This window comes from Mustela putorius, unplaced genomic scaffold, assembly GCF_011764305.1.
Source record: "Mustela putorius furo isolate JIRA1106 unplaced genomic scaffold, ASM1176430v1.1 tig00003867_pilon_pilon_pilon, whole genome shotgun sequence".
Lineage (NCBI taxonomy): Eukaryota > Metazoa > Chordata > Mammalia > Carnivora > Mustelidae > Mustela > Mustela putorius.
The window spans coordinates 7,555,076-7,575,044 of NW_025422019.1; the positions used below are offsets into that span (position 1 = coordinate 7,555,076).

Here is a 19,969-nt window from a genome sequence, read left to right on the forward strand (position 1 = left end):
TGACCAGGAAGTCTGGCTCCTACCTCCAAAATCTTGGGCCAATAAAGGGCACGTGAACACCTCAGCCCAGGATGTGGTGCAGGGCAGGGCTCAGAGGGAGGTGCCCGAGTGAGTCACAGTTCTGACCTTATCTTAGAGATTGGGATTTCTACTCTTTACTGTCCTTTGTTCTAGTAATTTACGTTCATATCCTTAGCACCTGAACAGGAGGAGGGTGCCTGTTTCTCTACATCCATGTCTGGGCTCTGGGTTTGACAGATCAAACCATTCTACTATGCACATAGGAAGTAAGCTCGTTTATTTTTTATTTTTATGTTTTTCTAAGTAGGCTCCATGGGCATGGAGCCCAACACAGAGTTTGAACTTGGGACCCTGAGGTGAAGACCTGAGCTGAGATCAAGAGTTGGATGCTTAACCAGCTGAGCCAACTAGGCACCCCAAGCTCCTTATTTTAATTTGCATTTACTTAATTTCTAAGTATTATGGGTGTGACTGAACAGCTTTTTACATGTTTAGAAGCCTTTACATTTCTTTTGCCAAAAACTGGCCATTTATATCCATTGCTCATTTTTCTGTTGTTCTTTTGCTTATTAATCTGCAAGAACCATTATATCACGTTGAACTGTATGCAGTTACCATTTAATTCACCTTACCGTCAAATTTACTAGTTAACTCAAACTGGGTTGACAGTCTGCATTTAAATATTGCTCATTATAATAGATTCAGGATTCAGTTCAGCAGTGTAGCTGGATACAAGCTCAACATACAAATTAATGAATTTGCTGTGAACCAACAATAACCAAATAGGAAACAAAATAGGAAAAAGAGATACTATGCCCAGTACTGAGAGCGTATCAGGCAGTTTTTAGAAATTGTTTAGCAAATGTCCCAGGGCCCAGAGGCCCCTGGTTTAGAATCAGCCAGCAGTGCTTACGTGCAAGACATCCCTGGGTCGCACCTAGGTCTGCTCTCCACAGTTCGGGGAAACTGGGGCATCCAAAGCATTTTGGGGAGGGAGAAGAGAATAATTTTATACTTAAAGTGTCAACGGGGATTAAGAGGTACAAAGTGTCAAACAGTACCAGGATTCTTAGGTACCCTTTGCCCAGCTTCTCATAATAGTATCATATACAAACATGGTCATGGTTGAAACCAAGTACTTACTTTGGTGGAATACGGTCTTGCACTTTACCAGTGTCTCGAGTGCTGTCCCTTTTCTGTTCAGGATCCAAGTCAGGATCTCACATGGCATTTAAAAAAAGTACTTACTTATTTATTTGAGAGAAAGTGGGGGGTGATGAGGGAGAGGGAGAGAAGCAGACTCTCTGCTGAGCACGAGCGCCAGTGTCACTGCCTTGATCTCATGACCCTGAGATCACCACCTGAGCTGAATGAAGAGTCAGACACTTAAATGACTGAGCCCCCTGGGCACCCCTCGTGTGGCATTTTGTTGTGTCCCTTTAGTCCCCTGTAATCAGTGACAATCCCTTAGTCTTCCCTTGTCTTCTGTGACCTTCATGCTTAAAGAGTGCTTACTGGTGCTTTTACTGCTTAGTTACTTGCTAGAATGCCTTCAATTTTGGTTTGTCTGATGTTTTTAAATAGTGAGATTGAGGTTTGCCTTTTTGGGAAGGATGCTGCAGAACTGGCGTTCTGCCCCAGCTGGTGCATCGTTTACAGGGGCTTGTGATGCTGATCTGTCTCCTGGCTGGGGGTGCTAACCTTGATGACTTAAGGGGGGCTGCCAGGTTTCTTCGCTGCAAAGTTGGTATTTTCCCCTTTGTAATCAATAAATATCTTGGGGTGGGGGGAATAATTGGAGACTATGCTGATGTCTTGATTATCCTCAAACCTGTGCCCACTATTGTGGCACCCAGTAATTGGTCGTTTTTTGCATCAGTTTTTAGTGTAGCATTTGCTTAGTGGTCATTCTCTGTTTATGTTCCTTTTTCTGTATCCCTTTCCTACCATATAGAATGCTCTTATAAGAAGGAGCTTTTTCTTCTTTACCATTAATTTATGCATTCACTTATTTATTACATCAGTATGGACTTGTGAATATTTACTTTATTCCCTGTGTTGAAACTCAGCATCATTGTTTCTCTGTTCTTGCCCAGTTTGTTCCAGCAGTGGCTAGTGGGAGCTCCTTCAGATTGGCCTCTGTGTTGCCTTGACGTGCCTCTCTGTCCTTTTCCTGAGGCTGTCCTCGATTTCGGCACTTGTACGATGCCGTCGAGCGTCTTGCATTTTCCCTGTTCCAGCCCTGGGAGCGGCCCCTTCTCTGGAGAGTTCCTGGGACATGGAGACCTTTACTTCTGTATATACACACACACATACTTACTGTCCGTATGGAAGGGAGCCATTGTGTGCTGGGCAGGGTGCCTGGTCCCTGACTGCAGTGGCTATGAGGTTAAGTGCCCTGCCCAAGGTCACACAGGCAACAGGCCATCGGGATCAAGACCTGAGTATGTGGATGGCAAAGCCTTTTCATGGAAGCCTGCCGGTGTTGAGTGCTCCGGTGTTGAGTGCTCCGTGCTGACACATGTGCATGATAGCACACCCAGGCGGGGATGGATCAAGTGCCCTGTGCCGGGCCCCATGTAAGCAGACTTGGGCTCCCTGCACCTGACGGGACTACAGCGTTGGTGGTGGCCAGCGCTCCCACCTCTGATGCAGTGATGGCCTCCCATCATGTTTTATGTAGCATTAATTACCCAAAGCAGTAACTGTTGGAAAGTAAACAAGCCTTAAATCTTGGCTGGCCCCGGGCAATTGCCTCTTGTTCTTGGGAACACCGCGATCCGGGCAGGAGGCCCTGCGCAGGGTTCCGCTCGCTGGGCAGAGCTGCTCAGCCAGGGCACCCCGCTGCTCAACCAGGGCACCAGCAGGCAGGGCCCCGGGGGAGGCAGGCAGGGTGGGGCCTGCTCTGGGCAGCCGGCCCTTCCCGCTCCTCCCCCAGACAGCCGGGAAGAGACTGGTGGCCCTGATGGAGTCGTCCCAGGTCGGGTCCCAGTTGGGTTGCCTCCTGACTGTGTGACCTTGGGTAGCCTTGGGTGGCCGGGTCTCTGGGTGTGTGGAGCTGTCCTGAGGGCTGGAGGGGCCCATCTGTGTTACAGCTGAGTACGGTGGGAAGGGCAGGGATGGGGCTGAGAGCCTGAGAGCCTGTCTTGTGCTCCTTAGCAAGTGCTGGTGGTGGCCAGTGCTGGTGGAGCTCGTGGAGCACGTGGAGCGCACTCGCTGTGTGCCGGGCCGGAGGCATGCTCTCTCGCTTAATCGCACGACCATTCGCAGATGAGGGGAAGATGCAGGGAGGTTCGAGAACTTGCCAGGACGTGGGAGGGTCTAGGCTCAACTCCAGGGCATCTGACCTGACCCCAGCTGCCCTCCTGTCTCTTGTCCTGGGCCGGGTCACAGGCTGCTGAGTTTTTGCCATTAACTTGCGGCGTCACCTGGGGCACATCATTACCTCTCTAGAGGTAATGGTATCCTCACCTTGGTATCCTCACCTCTAAAATGGGCACAGTCGTATTGTCCTGTGGGTGTTCAGGGTGGTCTCCCTCCTGGAAGGAACCTCCCTGTATCTGCCCTCCCCTGCACGTGTTTGGTGTTCTACTTGGTGGATAGACTGTTTTCCCCAAATGCCCATCTCTCTGGTTGGGTATTGGGTACTGGCCTGACAGACGAAGAAAAAATACCAATCGCTGTGACTGTGGATATATCTGTTACATGTCTGGAACAGTACGAGGCACTCTCTACTCTTTGTCTTGTATGTTTTTCAAATTCACGTGTCATATATTCCGTCTTCCACAAAGTTAATGCTTAAGATGTATAGAATTTAAGAGGGAAAGGGGGTGCATGGGTGACTCAGTCATTAAGCATCTGCCTTTGGCTCAGGTCATGATCCTAGGGTCCTGGGTTCGAGACCCACATCAGGTTCCCTGCTTAGTGGGGAGACTGCTTCTCTCTCCCTCACTCCCCCTGGTTGTGTTCCCTCTCTGATTGCCTCTCTGTCAAATAAATAAATAAAATCTTAAAAAAAAAAAGAATTTAAGAGGGAGAGGTCCTTTCCTATCTTTCTTTCTTCTTTTTTTAAAGATCTCATTTATTTATAGGCAGAGAGGCAGGCAGAGAGAGAGGAGGAAGCAGGCTCCCTGGAGAGGAGAGCCTGATGTGGGGCTCGATCCCAGGACCCTGGGATCATGACCTGAGTCGGAGGTAGAGGCTTTAACCCATTTAGCCACCCAGGTGCCCTGGGAAGGGTCCTTTTCTATCTACTGTGAGATGCGTTATCTTAGGCTCAGATAATAAGGGGATGTGTAGAACATTTAAAAATAAAGTGTAATCACGTGTGAGTATGATTCAGCAAGTTTTTAATGGGGCATTTCTATCATAGACTGTGTGTATCTTCAGTATTGATAGGTATGTCAAAATGTCCAGGAGGCTCCCACCTCCAGCACGTGTGTGGGCTGCCCTGTATTTTGTCGTTTGGGGACGATAGCAGTCACAGTTTTGGCAGTCTGATATATGAAACCGGCTTGGCATTACTGGCACTTGGCATTTCTTTGACCGTTTAGGGAGGCCGACATGTCTTCACGCTCTTCTTGTTTTGGCTGACTAGTTCTAGCTCTGTTACCTGCTTTAGGGAGTTTAGTATCAAATTCTGCCACCACTAATTACAAGCCTGTCCCGTGCCAGTGCTGTGGTGGTGGTGCTGATGGTGGTGGTGTGTGTGTGTGTTTGCGTGCACACACCCAATTCAGGTAAATGAGTAGCTGTTCTCTCCTTCAGAGCTTCCAGTCCAGTCGAGGAGCTCTGACTTAGGCATTGTGCAAGAAAGCCAAGGAGCAAAGCTGCAAAAGCCTCAGAAGAAGTTGGGAGGAAGAGGTCAGCAGAAAAAGTGAACGTTATATAAGAATTCAGATTTCAATGTCTATAAGTAAAGTTTTATTGGACACAGCCCACACCCCTTCATTCCCACGTTTATGGCTGCTTCCGTGTTACAGTGGCAGAGTCGAGGAGTTGTGGCAGATTATCCTGTGGCCCATGAGGCGGAACCTAGTTACTGTCTGGCCCTTGGGGGTGGAAGTTGGCTGATGTCTGAGCTAGAAGATATTAGAAATTACGGCTTGTGAGGGAAGAGAGAGAGAACGAAGGTCTGTTGAACACCTGTCCGGACTGGGCGCAGTGTGAAGCGGCCACATCCCTTCTGGGGGAGCAGGTTTCTGTTCCATGCCACGCCATCCTTGCCCTCCTCCTTCCATTTCTGCTGCTTCCCGTGTGAGGTGGAGGTGAGGAAGGGTAAGGGGCCGAGGCTGGCCATAGTCTTAAGGTTGCAGTAGAGGGAAGATTCTGCACCCTTGGGAATGGCATCAGGGCCCGTTGGCAGGCTCCAAACCATTTTTGGGGGTGTGGCCCAGCACCCTACTGAGTCTCAGGCCAGCTGAGGGGCCCCTCACTGCTCCCTGAGGACTAAAGCTGGAGTGCTAAGGTGGGAGGCTCACTGGGGCTCTGCGGGTCAGAGCTCCTGGCACCTCAGCTTCTCTGGGCTGGGTTGGGCTGGGCTGGCCTGGGGGCTGCCTGCTGAGGCCTAGTGTGCATCTTCAGGTGGTTGACCCTGGGGCTCCTTCCCGCTGGCTTTTAAAAGGCCTTGAACAGCTCCAACATAGAATGTGGGGCCGGGGCAGAGGGAATTGCCCTGATGGCTTTGGGGGAGGCTGAAGAAGGACTACCACCAGCTGGCAGACCTTGCGGCAGAGTGCTGTCTGCCAGCATTCTCACCGCTGGGAGGTCTGAGACCCAGCCCTAGACCTGTGCACCACTCACTGCCCGGTGAGGGCTTCCCAACAGCCCTCTGCCTTAAGCACCATGTTGTCCACATCGTGGAGATGGGGAAACTGAGGCTCACAAGTGGAGCGATTCAGTGGTGGGTCTAGCTATGAGCCCAGGCTCCAAACCTGGGTGGTGCTGACTGGCTTCCCTAGGAATTTGGGGAGTATGCAGAAGAACCATGGGAGATGCATCTCTCTCTCTCATTTTTCAGTAGCTATTTATTTATGGTAAGTGCTGATGATTTTCTGTACGCAGCTATGGTACACAGTTTTAAAAACTAAAAAGTGGGTTGATTAAGTAAATAGGCTCATCACTTACAGGCAGTTTATTTGAGTGCCAGAATTGGGGAGTGGTGTGTAAATAAATGAGTGCAGTCAAGGCTCTGCCTGCCAGCGTCGCTGAATGTCCTCTGTGCAGCACGTCACTGGCACTGCACGGGTGGGGGGGGTGGGGCAGGCGCCGTGACTGCCCTGTGTTGGGGTCCAAGGGACGCAGCGCAGATGACAGCCACCCGAAGTGTCCTCCTGCCACTCAGTTGTGTGTGTGTGTGTGTGTGTGTGTGTGTGTATTTCATATCAGTTGAATACTACACAGAACAAGGGAACAAATACTCATGTGCCCAATGTAGTTTTCATTCAGCCTTGTGCCAGATTTGCTTCTGACCTCACCTGTTTCTGAAGCCTTTCCTCCCTCCTTGGAAGCAAAAACCCCCTGTGAAGTTGGTGTTGGTTTGAAATGTTGGCGTGGGTTGGAATCTCCATGCAGATTCTTAAATGTTTTACTTCCTTGTGTAGTTAGCCATAAAAACTAACAGCATCATTTTTTTTTTCTTCAGAGTTTACATAAGTAGTTTCTTACGTGTCCCCATAAACCTTTTTAAAAAAATAATTTATTTTTAAATAATCTCTACACCCATTGTGGGTCTTGAGCCTAACAGCCTTAAGATCAAGAGTCGCATGCTATACTGACTGAACCAGCCAGGTGTCTTTACTATGTACCTACTTTTTTTGCTTAATATTATGACTTTTGAGATTTCTCCGTGTTGGTATGTCACTCTACTTATCTACATGGAGTGCTCATTTTATTTTATTTATTTATTTATTAAAAAGATTTTATTTATTTATTTGACAGAGAGAGATCACAAGTAGGCAGAGAGACAGGCAGAGAGAGAGAGGAGGAGGAAGCAGGCTTCCTGCTGAGCAGAGAGCCCGATGCGGGACTCGATCCCAGGACCCTGAGATCATGACCCGAGCCGAAGGCAGCGGCTTAACCCACTGAGCCACCCAGGCGCCCCTGGAGTGCTCATTTTAAATGCTATGTGCAGTTAGAAAGAAACTCATTCTAAATCAAATAAAAGAATTACCTTATCTTCTTTCCTCGTACTGGATATATAGATTGTTGACAGTTTTCCCCCATGATAAGTGAGGCTGCGGGGAGCAATTTTTATGTCTCCTAACACACATCAGGTGCTTTGTTAGGCTGTGCCCCTGGAATAGGATTTGCGTGACTGAAGGGTTTGTATATCCTTAATGAAACTCTTTCTTGCCAGACTTCTCCAAAATGGTTATATCAGTATAATACTCTCTGTCAACAGTGCCTGAGCATACCCATTCTCTGCATTGTAATCAATGCTTTATACGGTCAGAATGTAATTTTTACCCCTCCGTGGATGTAAGATGGTATCTTACCTTACTTTGCTTACCGCATGCTTGTAGAGACCAGCATCTCTGTGTGTGTGTCTTGATCATTTTCTCTTTCCATAAGGTGGTTATTATGGCTCAGTTTTCCAGGTCGTTCCACTTAAAGAGACTATGTCGTCGTTGAAGGCGCCCCTGCCTTTCCTTTCCTTTCCAACTTCCTTCTTCCCCTCTGCTCCCCTTCCCTCTCCTCTGCCTTTTCCCTTTCCATTTCCCTTTCCTTTTCCTTCTTTGTAAGATTGATCTGAGGGAGGGGGAGAGAGAGAGAGCACGAGTGTGTGGGGAGGAGCAGAGCAGAGGGACAAGCAAACTCCATACGGAGCGTGAGCATGGTGTGGGGCTGGACTCCACAAGCCTGGGCTCATGACCTGAGCTGGAACCAAGAGTCAGATGCTCAACCAACCGAGCAACCCAGGCACCCGCCCCCTGGCATTTTCACAAGTGTCTCAGTATTAATTTTAGCATTGTTTTCTATATAATAAAATGGACATAATTTTTCCTTTTGTGTATCTGTGTCTACTTCAAAAAATCATTTCCTACCCCACGGTCATGAAAGAATCTCATATTTTCTTTAGAAATGTTAAGGTTTTGCTTTTATTTTATGGTTTTTATTCACCTAGAATTTTAATTTATTTATTATTTATTTGACAGAGAGAATACAAATAGGCAGAGAGGTAGGCAGAGAGAGGGGGAAGCAGGCTCCCTGCTGAGCAGAGAGCCCGATGTGGGACTCAATCCCAGGACCCTGAGATCATGACCTGAGCCGAAGGCAGAGGCTTAACCCACTGAGCCACCCAGGCACCCCTAGAATTAATTTATTATACATGGTGTGTGGTAGGGATTTTTTCCCCCCAAATGGATATCCCACACTTGTTAAAAAGTCTGTGTTTTGGAGTACCTGGGTGGCTCAGGTGTTAAGTGTCTGTCTTTGGCTCAGGTCATGATCCCTGCATTGGGGGCTCCCTGCTAGGTGGGAACCCTACTTCTGTCTCTCCCACTCCCCCGGCTCCCCCTCTCTCTGTCAAATAAATACATAAATAAAAATCTTGTGTAAAAAAAAGTCTGTGTTTTTCTCACTGTCATAGATCAAGTTTCCAAGTATCTAAAAGTCTGTTTCTGGGTTTACTCTTTTCTTTTGGTCTGTTTGTTTCCGTTCCAAAAATGACACGGTTTTAGGTTCTGTAAGCTTATCTCTTTGGAGTATTTTAAATGGAATAGGAATATGTGTTTCAGGGAGACTAGTTGATCATGAGGAAACAAGTACCAGACCTTACGCCACAGTGTGGTTCTGTGTCCACCAGATTTCGAAGGTGCATCTTACTTCCGGGAACTGAGGTCAGAGGGAATTTGGGATTTGAGCTGTAAGGGAAGGGGAGGCTTTAAGTGTGTGGGAGAGGGAGGGTCATAAAAAAAGATGAATATGAAGAAATTCAGAAGGAAGTGTAATAGACGGACTCTTTGAATGTTAGAATCAGAAGGGACCTGTGAAGCTGCTGGAGATCGGATGCAGTAGTTCGGCTAAGTGGTCAGTCTTTGGAGTCTGACAGAGCCAGTTTGGATCTTCACCAAGATTCTTAACTTCTCCAGACCTTAATTTTAATTTCCTCATCTGTAACATGGGGGCAATAATGGGTTTTCCTCCTAGGACTCTCGAGAGAACTAAATCAAGTAGTGCACATAATGGGCCATGCTTGGCTGTGTTCTGACATGTAACTGCACAGAAACTAAATGACAGTTACTTACTACCCTATTTCCTTGATTTTAGGACCAACTTCTTTTTCTTTTGCCACATTTTACAATTCGGAAAATTAGAACAGGCTTTTCTTCTCACTTCCTGTAGTGCTTGTTTTTCTTCCCAGATTGTTATTTAGAATGTGGGAAACAGACTATTTTTTATAGGATTTTTAAAAAGATTTTATTTATTTCTTGAGAGAGAGAGAATATGAGAGGGATGGGTAGAGGGGGAGAGAGAAGCAGACTCCCTGCTGAGTGGGGAACCTGACACGGGGCTCAGTCCCAGGAGCCCCAGGATCATGACCTGAACCGATGGCAGATACTTAACCGACTGAGCCAGTCAGGCACCCTGGGAAACAGAATCTTTTATAGACTAGGAAATGGAGCCAACATGCTATATCCAGGATCACCCAGCAGGTTGACTTGGTCATCCCAGGAATCCTCTTTATTGCTAATCCTAGAGAGAAGAAGGAAGGATGGAAAAAAACCTGTCTTGTCCTGGGATGGGGAAGGTTTCTATGCCATGAAATGCTATAGGCAAACTTCGGTCAGGATGCAGGAGGGAACCTGATACCATCCAGAAGAGAGAAGTTGAGAGAGAATCATGTAGAACTGCAGATGGCCTCTGCCCAGCAAATGATCCCCACCAGGGAGGATGTGGTAGGTTCTGGAAACAAGACTGCTTCTGCTCCTGGCTCTGCCACTTCATAGTTGTGCAAGCTTGCCCAAGTCAGGTAATCTCTCTGACCCTCTGCCACCTCCCCTCAGTGGGGCTCACGATCCTAAGCTGCCCTGGTCTCAAGCTATTGACTTATGCTTAGGTTTGGATGAGTTAATCCCAAGCAGGACTTTGCCATTATGTAAGCCAGTGAATGGAAGCTGCTACTTCTTGCTCCCCAGAGGCACACCTTTCCCCTCCCACCACCTTGCCTCAGCTTTGCTTGGGATTACTTGCTCATTCATTCATCCCCTCCACAACAGAAGTCCTGCGCACTCTTCAAAGTCCATCTCCAGTGTTATCTCCCGCTTCAAACCTTTGTCACCCTTCCTCCCTCAGCATTCTCTGTGAGTGTTGCCCAACTTTGGATCTTTGTTGTCTCTTAGATTTTCCAAATTCTGCCCTATATAAGTGCTTTTCCTGTGTGGTATGATAACACTCCAGAAGACTGTTGCCTTTGAAGGCGAGACTGGGTCTTAGTTTTGCAAACCCTATGGTCGTAGCACAGAGCAGCATGGTAAAGAATATGAAATCATATTTGCGCACTTGTTGATCCCTGCTGTGTGTCAGACAGTGCAGTGGTGAGCAGAACAGACATACTCTGCCTTCCCAGAGCCCACTCTCGTAGCTCCCACCCATGTCCCACAATGATGCTGGCCGAGCAGAGAGGTACCCCTGTGCCCCGGGTCAATTCTGCTTTTGTGACCTTGTTCATCAGTGTGTGTGAGCAGGGACCATGGCCTTCTGATGGCACCACCCTGTGTGAGAGCTGGGCTTGGGGAGGTGGGCCTGGCCCCAGCAGTGTTGGCTTCGAGGCAGGCAGGGAGGGAGGGGCTCCACAAAGTGTGCATGCAGAAAGAAGGGACAAGGATGGGTGGTGGCAGAGGCATTGAGGAAGTGCATGGGTCAGGTCTCCACAGCAGGTAGAGGCCTAGCCCCTGGCCTAGGACCCAACCTAACTAGGACTGATTCCAGACTCTGTACTCAGGCTCAAGAAAGTGCCCTGGATGGGGCAGGAGGAGCCTTCGGTTTGCATGAGCTGGGGTTGCCCTGCAGAGCTGCAGATCAGTATTAATTGGGCTCTGGGGCACCCATAAACCCAGGGTGGTGAGCACTTGGGCCTTGGGCCTCATGCTGGAGCTGGCTACATTTTTCCTTGGAAGGAAAGGAAGAAGGCGGAGGACACTGGAAAAACCAGTTAGGGTGTGTGAAGCTCCATTTTACGTCCCTGTTAAGGGAATGTTGGCTCAGGAGCCAGGAAATGTATGGTAAAAATCTGGCTTTTTTCAAAAGCTAGAAGTGTGTTGGTTAGGTCAGCAGGACCCTTCTGTGAGTTGCAACTTCTGAGCTGGCAGGTGTGCAGGCTAAAAGTTTGGGGTTTGTGCTTCTCCCTCTGACAGGAAGTGTGCCCAGCACATCGTTCTGAGGGGGATGGGGACTCGGTCCGTCCTTGTGTCTACTGGTCCTGTCATGGGCTGGTAGCAGCTGGGAAGGGCACTGGCTGAGTGGGTATTTCTGCACATGGCCAGCCTCCTTTCCAGGCCAGGCGAGAGCCATGGGAACAAGCTCTGTGACACACAGCCCTGTGTCCGTTGGGCTCATCTCCGAGTCCCTAGAATTCATGTGGCGTTTCATAGTGGTTGTTGTCAGCCAATATTTGGAATAAATGATGGAATTGCAGGTTCCTCACCCATTCTGTTATTCGTTGCAGGGAGGAGTATATCAGCTTTCTGTGGCTGCTTTAACGAATTACTGTAAACATGTTGGCTTAACACAGAACACCCGAAGTTTATTCTCTTAAGAGTTCTGGAGGCTAGAAGTTGGCAGTCCCATAGGGGGCCGTGTTGCTTGGCAGGGCTTTAGGGGAGACGCCATTCTCTGCAGCTTCCAGCTTCTGGGGGCTTCAGGTGGGTCCCTTGGCTTGTGTTGCTCCAGTCTCTGCTGGTCATGTTGCCTCCTCTCTGTCTCCCTGTGTGTCTCTTACAAGGACACTTGTCAAAGGATTTAGGGACCTCGGGATAATCCAGGAATATCTTCATCTCAATATCCTTAATTTAATTGCATCTGTAGAGACTCTTTTACCAAATACAAGACAACATTCATAGGTCTTAGAGATGAGGATATGTAGGAGGGATTTTTTTGTGGGGGGGGGCAGCATTCTACCCACCGCAGGCAGTAGTAGCATGGTGTTTCTACTAATCATGGCTGTTTTAGCTGTTTTAAAACTGCTACCCACTGGGTTTGTGCAGTTCTAATTTGTTGTTTGCATTTAAGTTTAATTCGTGTGTGTGTGTGTGTGTCTGTGTGTGTGTGTGTGTGTGTAGAGAGAATTTAATATAGGTAGATTTCCCTTTCCTCCAGTTTTTGTTTCAGAAAGTCCTTCCCTGTTGAGTGTCTGGTAAGTATGATTCATGTTCACATGAGACCTTAAGAAGGTTGACTTCATTCCTCTGGTGACTTGTCTTGATGTATTTGCTGTGAATTGAGTCCCTGCAAAGGCCCAGGGAGTTCTGTGTCAGGCTTGTAGCTGAGTGGGAACTGCCGTGTGCAGTGGTCAGCCTCCCGGTTTCCATGGTTTCTTCCTGATTTCCTGGTTTCCACTGGTGTCCCGTACTTACCTCGGCTCCCACCGCTGGGAACACTGGGGGACAGGTTTTCAAGACCTTTCTGTACTATTTTTGTTACTTCTTGTGAGTCTATCCGTATCTCAAAGTTAAAAAGAAAAAAAATTTTAGCCAGCCAGTCAGATTTACCATCGTTAATTCATTCTCTCAGTTTGTCAAACATTTTTATTAAGTTGTGAAATATGTGCGGGTGTCTTAGAGTCGTAGCACTCCCTTAATTTGGGAAGAACTGACATCATTTGAGAACTGGCCTTCCCATCTAGGAACGTGATGTGTCCTATTTCTTCAGACTGTGTTTCACTTCCAGATAACGCATGTTGCTTGCTTCAGGCTGTTCATAGATGCGAGCTGTGTCTGTCAGGTGGATGCTGCCTTTTCCCTGTGCGCATTCCTGAACCAGCCTGCGCTGGTGCAGTGTCACCAAATGGAATCCCACACCCTTTAAATACATGGAATTCTTTTAACTTGGGAAAATGCTTTTCATTCTGCAGTTAGGGACAATGTTTAACAGGCTTTTACTCGTTCCTCTAACTGCTCTGGAGAAGGGTATGGTCATTTATTTACTGTCACGTGGATTTGAATGGGTGCCTGAGTTCTCCATCTAAATGAATGGGGGCGTCCTTTTTAAAGAACTGTGACGTTCCATTCGTAATTTTTTTCTTTTGGAGATTTATTTATTTACTTACTTGGCAGAGATCACAAGTAGGCAGAGAGGCAGGCAGAGAGAGCGGGGGAGGCAGGCTCCCCGCCCAGCAGAGAGCCCGATGTGGAGCTTGATCCTAGGACCCTGAGATCATGACCTGAGCTAAAGGCAGAGGCTTAACACCCTGAGCCACCCAGGCACCCCATTCATTCATAAATTTAATGTTAACTACATTTTGTTGAATCCCTCGAAAATTGTGGAGGTGCTATTTCTGGGACATGTGATTTGCTCCCTGGGGTGTCTTAGGTGCAACCAGGCGGGGACAGACTGGGCTGGGGGCTGTTTGGCCCAGAGAGCCAGCCGTCTGAGTTGGCCATCCATTGGCTCCTCGCTCTGTCCCCTGGGGTCTGGAGGCCTGGGTGGGCCACCGAGGAGGTCAAGAAGGCCACTGTCTGGGTGAACCCCAGGTCTGAAACCCCTCAGAAATGGAGAATGTCCTGTTCACCCTGCTCTAGGTCAGTCTTACGAAATCCGACTGCTGGAGAATCGGAAGCTGGGAGACTTCCAAGATCTGAACACAAAATACGTCAAGGCAAGGCTGTGGGGACACCCTCCCTCCTTAGGAGTTGTTGGGGGTCTGGGAACCTGAGCCTGGTAGGGATAGGGGTCAGGAAACCTGGGCTTGCTGGAGGTGGGGGTCAGGAGTGCCTGGGAGGTTTGGGGAGAGCTCCAGACTGGGAAAGGGATTCCTTTTCCCTGGGGCATGTTGTCTAAGTAGCCAGGGTCAGGCAGGGGGTTCTGAGAGCTAAAGGGGCATGGGCTGACTGAACAGGCTCTGGGTTGGACAGATTGAGATGTGAGCCTAGTTTTGCCCCTTACTGAGCAGTTGTCTCATCTGCATGAAAATGAGTATAGATTAGCCATGTATGTAAAGCACTTAGTAATTCTGGAAAAGGGGATAGTCCTCATTCTCACTATCTATGATTGGGGTTCTGAGTGGGGAGAGGCACACAGAGCCAGAGAGCTGTGAAGGAAGGCTCTGGCAGGAGGGGTCTTAGTCTTAAAAGGTGGGACATTTGCCTTCGTGGGAGGTTCCTCTTGGGTCCTTCTTGTCTCCATACTTAGCTGTCTCTACCTGGCCTGTCCTCCCTAGAGCATCATCCGTGTGGTTTTCCATGACCGCCGGCTACAGTACACAGAGCACCAGCAGCTGGAGGGATGGCGCTGGAGCCGGCCCGGGGACCGGATCCTGGACATCGGTGAGTCTCTTGGCCACGAGGGGCCCCAGGCACTCCGAGCACATTGGGGTTCTTCCTGGATGCCTTGGGACGCATGCCTCCCTCAGTAGGGCTCTTAGTGCATTCCTGCCCTGGGTGAGCTGCTGTGGGAGCTGGCAGACTCGCCCATTCCCCCAGGCCTGCCCTTGGGGACCTCTCATTCAAAGGCCTGCAGTCAGGGATCACAGGGAAGGCTTTGCAGAGGGTCCCGCCTTAAAGGAGTTTGCTCTGTGACAGAAGGCAGAATGGGCATTGCAGAGTTGGGCAACAGAAACTGAGTTTGGGGTCTTGGACACTGTTCCGTCGTCTTTCATCTAGAACCCTGGAAGCCAGTTGGGTTTTGGAATTCAGGGGTCAGAATTCTTAAAACAGGGCATGGAGGCCCCTAGTGATAGGTGATGCCTCCCAGTAGGCAATCAGGTGCACTGATACTTCTGCAGCAGGAGAAAACATTCACCCAGAATGGGACAAAGACTCTAAATGGCTTCATGGCGGTTCACGTCAGGCTTGCTGCCAAATGAGCTGGGTGAAACGCAGTTTTCAGAACTTTGGGCATTTCAAATTATGGTGAAGGAATCTGGACCTTCCCTAAATCTTTGGGAGTGGCTGACGATTGCACTTTTGTGTGTGTGTGTGTGTGTGCAGATATTCCACTGTCTGTTGGTATCTTGGACCCCAGGGCCAGCCCGACCCAACTGAACGCAGTGGAATTTTTATGGGACCCTTCGAAGAGAGCCTCGGCGTTCATTCAGGTAAGCGAGTGTCCTTGGGGGAGGCCAAAGTTTTGGGGCTCGTGTGTTGTTCCTCAAAACAGTCCACCTGTGGGGCCCACATGGGCCCTGTTCTGTTGCGGGGATGCACATTTAGGGAACGGGGTACAGGAGTGTAGTTTAGTCCCAGAGCTGCTTGGTCCCTAGAGCTAGAAAAGGACTTGGCCTGTTGGAGAATTCTGTGTGGGTTTTGCTTAAACATATGTAAGCTTGTTATAGAATAAGTATATCCTTGCAGAGATAATATGTAATAAAATTTTTCTAGGAGAATTTCTGTGATTAAATTAATCAGTGATTCAAGCACATGGTGTGGATCCAGGGGCATGGCGGGGTCTCTGTGCTACTGGGCTGACTTAGATTCCCTTGTTCAGTCTATGTCCCTTTCCGAGCCTCTTAGTTTTTCCACCTGTCTTATAAATCAGATAATGAACCTGAAGTCATTACTGCAGTGCCTGGTCCATAGCAATTGCTCAGTGAAAGTTAGTGATTTATTTTTTTACATAATTACAATATTCTTATTATATTTTAAAGTTACGACTATGATGTTATTGTATTATCACAGTAATGTATATTATTGCAGTAGTACAGTATTATAATAAGAAATATGTTCTCCAGTGCCTTTTTCTGTAGCAGGTATTTACTTAGCAGTAACATGCAGCCTCTGGTCCTGTTTCTGGCTTGGCCCAATAACCTGGACGCCAGGGCTGTTGGGGACTGAGCTGTGGTCCTTGCTGTGCAGTCTGGGGGATCTGCCAAGGGAGAGGAGGGAGTAGAGGGTGAGGCGGCTGGGGTCTGTGGGCCTGAGCAGTGGTGAGGAGGCAGCTGGTCAGGCAGGGCCTGTAAGATCAAGGGACAGAGGTGGGAGGGCATGTCCTTTATAAAGGGGGGGGTGGGGAGGCCATGGCCCTGATGGGAGCATAGGTGGGGAGCAGGGAAGCTGAGGCAGGTGTGCACCTGAAGAGGCAGAATGGAAACCTCCATTTGGTGAGGGGCCCTGGAGGAGTCCAGGGCCTGGCCTCAGCCCTCTCCTTGTTCCTCGCCCGCATTTCCCCCTCCAGGTGCACTGTATCAGCACCGAGTTCACTCCCAGGAAGCACGGGGGTGAGAAGGGCGTGCCTTTCCGGGTGCAGATCGATACATTTAAGCAGAACGAGAATGGGGAGTACACGGAGCACTTGCACTCGGCCAGCTGCCAGATCAAGGTGTTCAAGGTAGGACAGCGTTGCCCCTGGGGTCCCCGCCTGTGCTGGACAGTGATGGCAGCGCACTGACCTTTGGGATTCCCCCTGGAGGTCCAGCAGGGAGCCCTGTGTCCCATGGGCCTGGGGCTTCCCGAGCCCCCCAGGAGCACGAGCTGGCATATCCTGCACGGACAGGTCTGCTCCCCGTGGGTGTCCTCTTGCACGGGGCACCTTCTGTCATCCGGCATCACTGGTGGCTATGCCCAGCTCTGCTTTGTAAGACTGTCTGGAATCGAACGCTTTTAGGTTTTTGTTTTCTTCCTGAGCACTTTGTAGTTGACCACGGATTCTGTAGTTGCCCATTAGAGTCGCCTTAAAAATCAGGTCAGGAGGCAGCGTGCGGGCGTCCCGGCCCCAGATGTTTTTATGGAGGGCCGGAAGCCATATCTCCCTCTACAGTGGCCTCCTGTTGGAGCAGGAAACATGTTTGCGGGGACCTCCTTTCTTTTCCTTCCCCGCCCACTCCGTGCACTTGCCTGTTAATTAACTACTCTTCATCTCATCTGTCTGGACCGTCACTGCCTAAAGATGGGCAGTGGCGGGGGGGTGGTGGTGGGAATGGAGGGTCACAGCAGAGCCTGTGGCTTCTGCAGGGGTGAGGGAGGGGCGGGCTCCGGCTCAGTTAATGATTCCCTTCCAGGTGGGAAGGCGCTGGTCATGGTGGGAGCGTCTTTTGGGCCATCGCGGTAGCCCCCTCAGAAACCGGCTTCGGGATGGTGACTCCTTGCAAGGCCACCATAGTTGTTTTCCTGTTGTTGCTGAAACAAATGATGACAGGTTTCGTGGCTTCATGGCACACACATATATTACTCCTCAGGGCTGGAGGTCCACAGCCTCACAAGGTCTCACTAGGCTCAAGTCAGGGTGTGAGGAGGGTTGCATTCCATTCCGGAGGCTCCCTCTCTTTCCCTTTGCCAGCTTCTAGAGGCTTCTGTGTTCCTCGGCCTGTGGCCCATCCACCTTTCCGCAGAACTGGCAGGAGCGCTGGGCTCTTGTGGTCACGCCACTCCAGCCTCCTCTCCCCCGTCCCTAGCCCACTTTCACGGGCCCTGTGATGACGTAGGACCCCTTGGGATGCTGAAGGATCATTTTCCTGTCCCGTCTCCCACTGCTCTCCATCCTGATTCCACCTGCAGCCTTGTGAGGTGACAGCCTCAGGGTCCTGGGGGTGAGGACCTGGCCATCTTTGGGGAGCACTTCTCGACTAAGCCTGTCCATTGGTGCAGTGGGCGCCGTAGCCTCTGGTCTTTTTATGGCCCGCTCTGGACTCTCGCGGTTCTGACTTGCTGTGGACGGCCCCATAGCTGCACTGCCGGATGTCCTTGCCTGTCCCAGTCATATCTCTGTCCCCGCCTTGTACAGACCACATGTGTAGTCCTGCTCGTCGTCCTTGTCCTCTGGTCCTGTGGCATCCAGTGGGATTCCTGGGGCTCAGAGGCTGCACTGGGCAGGAGAGATGGACCATGTCTGCCCCCCACGTCCACGCCCCCAGAGTGCCTAGTCCTTCCCATGGCCCCCTAGCAGCTTTCTTTTCTGTACCTCGAGGCAGAAGCTTAGGGGTGAGGGCTCTGCCCACCAGGCTCCTGTGCCACACACCACCTGTCCCTGAGGAATGGATCTGAAGCTGCCTTGTTTGAGTGGCCCAGGGAAGGCCTTGGCATCTCCTGCAGGGGCATGGGGGCCCCTGTCACTTGAAGCTGGCTTCTCAGAACGCCTGGGGAGGTATGGCTGCCCCACGCACCCAGCCCCATCACAGAAGCAATGCCAGCAGGTGTGTGCAAGCGCCAGGTGGTCTCACCAGGTTGGCTGTCATTTCTACACTGTCACCCCTGTCACCTGTCACTGGGATGCCTCCTGCTTTTTGGAGCCAGGTGCTGAGGCTCGGGGTAGGGGAGGAGTGTCAGGGCCTCTGACAGGACAGGCAGCCCCTTCCTGACCAGCCAGCTCTCCACAGGCCTTGCCGGACCAAGTGCTGACCCCACACGTGGGCTTGCCGCCTGGTTTCTGGACAGGGAGGACGAGCCTCCTGTTAGGGACAGGGGCCAGGCCGGGGGTTGGTAGGGCAGGTGACCAGGGTATAGGGGTTGCGGGCCTGGTCTTTCTCAGAACATTTAATCTGTCATTGCTGTTCCCAGAGGCCCCCCTGCAAACCCAGCTTTGTCTAAAGTGGGTCTCATATCACTCTCAGGGCTATGTCCTGAAATGCCCTTGAGCTGGAAACGAAAAGCTATGTGGCATGAGGAAGGTGCATTCTGGGATGAAAGTCCCTGAAGGGGGCATTGAGGAGATGGTTTTCACTGAGTGTGCCCTGTGCACGGTCTGTGGCATCCGCAGGCAGACGGTGCAGTTCTGGGCTCTGGGGCTGCTGGGAGTCAGTGTTGGGAGCCACCAAGCAGGCTGTGAGTGTCCCGGGAGTGGGGCTGCTAGGTCATGCTGGTGGTATATACTGGGACATGCTCTCTTGAATTTTCACCTGGTCAGCACTTGCTTCTGCTTCACGTTTTTGGTTTTCTTTCTTTCTTTCTTTCTTTCTTTCTTTCTTTCTCCCTTCCTTCCTTCCTTCCTTCCTTTCTTTCTTTCTTTCTTTCTTTCTTTCTTTCTTTCTTTCTTTCTTTCTTTCTTTCCTTTTTTAAGACTCTGACAAGCCAGGGCAGTAGGTTCCTCTCCATTCTTAACAAGTCACTTGAGCCTCCCTTACCTGTAAATGATGGAAATCGTAGTGCTTCTGTAAGTTGCTCACGTTTGCTGGGCGCCTAAGACAGGCTCTTTGAAGCTGGAGGGGGTATCCCTTGTGAGGTGTGCCAGCAGCGACCTGCACGCTAGTGCTGGGAGTTGGAGGGGTCAGGAGACCTTGACCATGCGTCCAGGATTTCCCAGCACACAGGTGCAGACCAGACTCCCACCAGCAGCCCTGACTTCTTCCATTTCCTTCACTGTCCACCAGTAACCCAAGGAATGCATTGCAGTTGGCTGTGTTCCCAAGGGTTTTGTCCATGGGCCACTGGCCTCTGGTAGAGATTATTTGCAAGCATTTCCCCCTGAGCAGCTGAGTGGCAGGACCCAGTGGCAGGCTGTGAGTGCCCTGGGGTGAGGAAGGGGAAGGGCTCCAGGAAGATGACTGAGTGCTTAATGCCTCGGAGGTATGGGAGGTGCTGTCCCATCCGGAGATCCTGCCTGGACTCCTGGCCCCTGGGCCCTGGGGAGAGGCAGGGAGCATGCAGGCCTTGGGGACTGTCATCAAGCCCTGGGTCTTTCTCTGAGAGCTGCCTCTGCCCACTCTGGACTGATGGGACCCCTGTGCTCTGCACTTGTAGCCAAAGGGAGCTGACAGGAAACAGAAGACTGACCGGGAAAAGATGGAGAAAAGAACGGCCCAGGAGAAGGAGAAGTACCAGCCGTCCTATGAGACCACCATTCTCACAGAGGTGAGCTGGCC

At 50.3% G+C, this 19,969-nt stretch overlaps 1 protein-coding gene across 2 annotated transcripts in view; it reads left to right on the plus strand.

The window, feature by feature from the left end:
* Positions 1-19,969, plus strand: part of TFCP2L1 (transcription factor CP2 like 1) — a 58,418-nt gene that overhangs the window by 21,026 nt on the left and 17,423 nt on the right. For both annotated transcript variants that reach the window (XM_004759777.3, XM_004759778.3), the window contains 5 exons: positions 13,761-13,837; positions 14,399-14,504; positions 15,168-15,274; positions 16,351-16,503; positions 19,848-19,958. In XM_004759777.3, the coding sequence (XP_004759834.1) occupies positions 13,761-13,837; positions 14,399-14,504; positions 15,168-15,274; positions 16,351-16,503; positions 19,848-19,958 (554 nt within the window). The remainder of the gene's footprint in view (positions 1-13,760; positions 13,838-14,398; positions 14,505-15,167; positions 15,275-16,350; positions 16,504-19,847; positions 19,959-19,969) is intronic.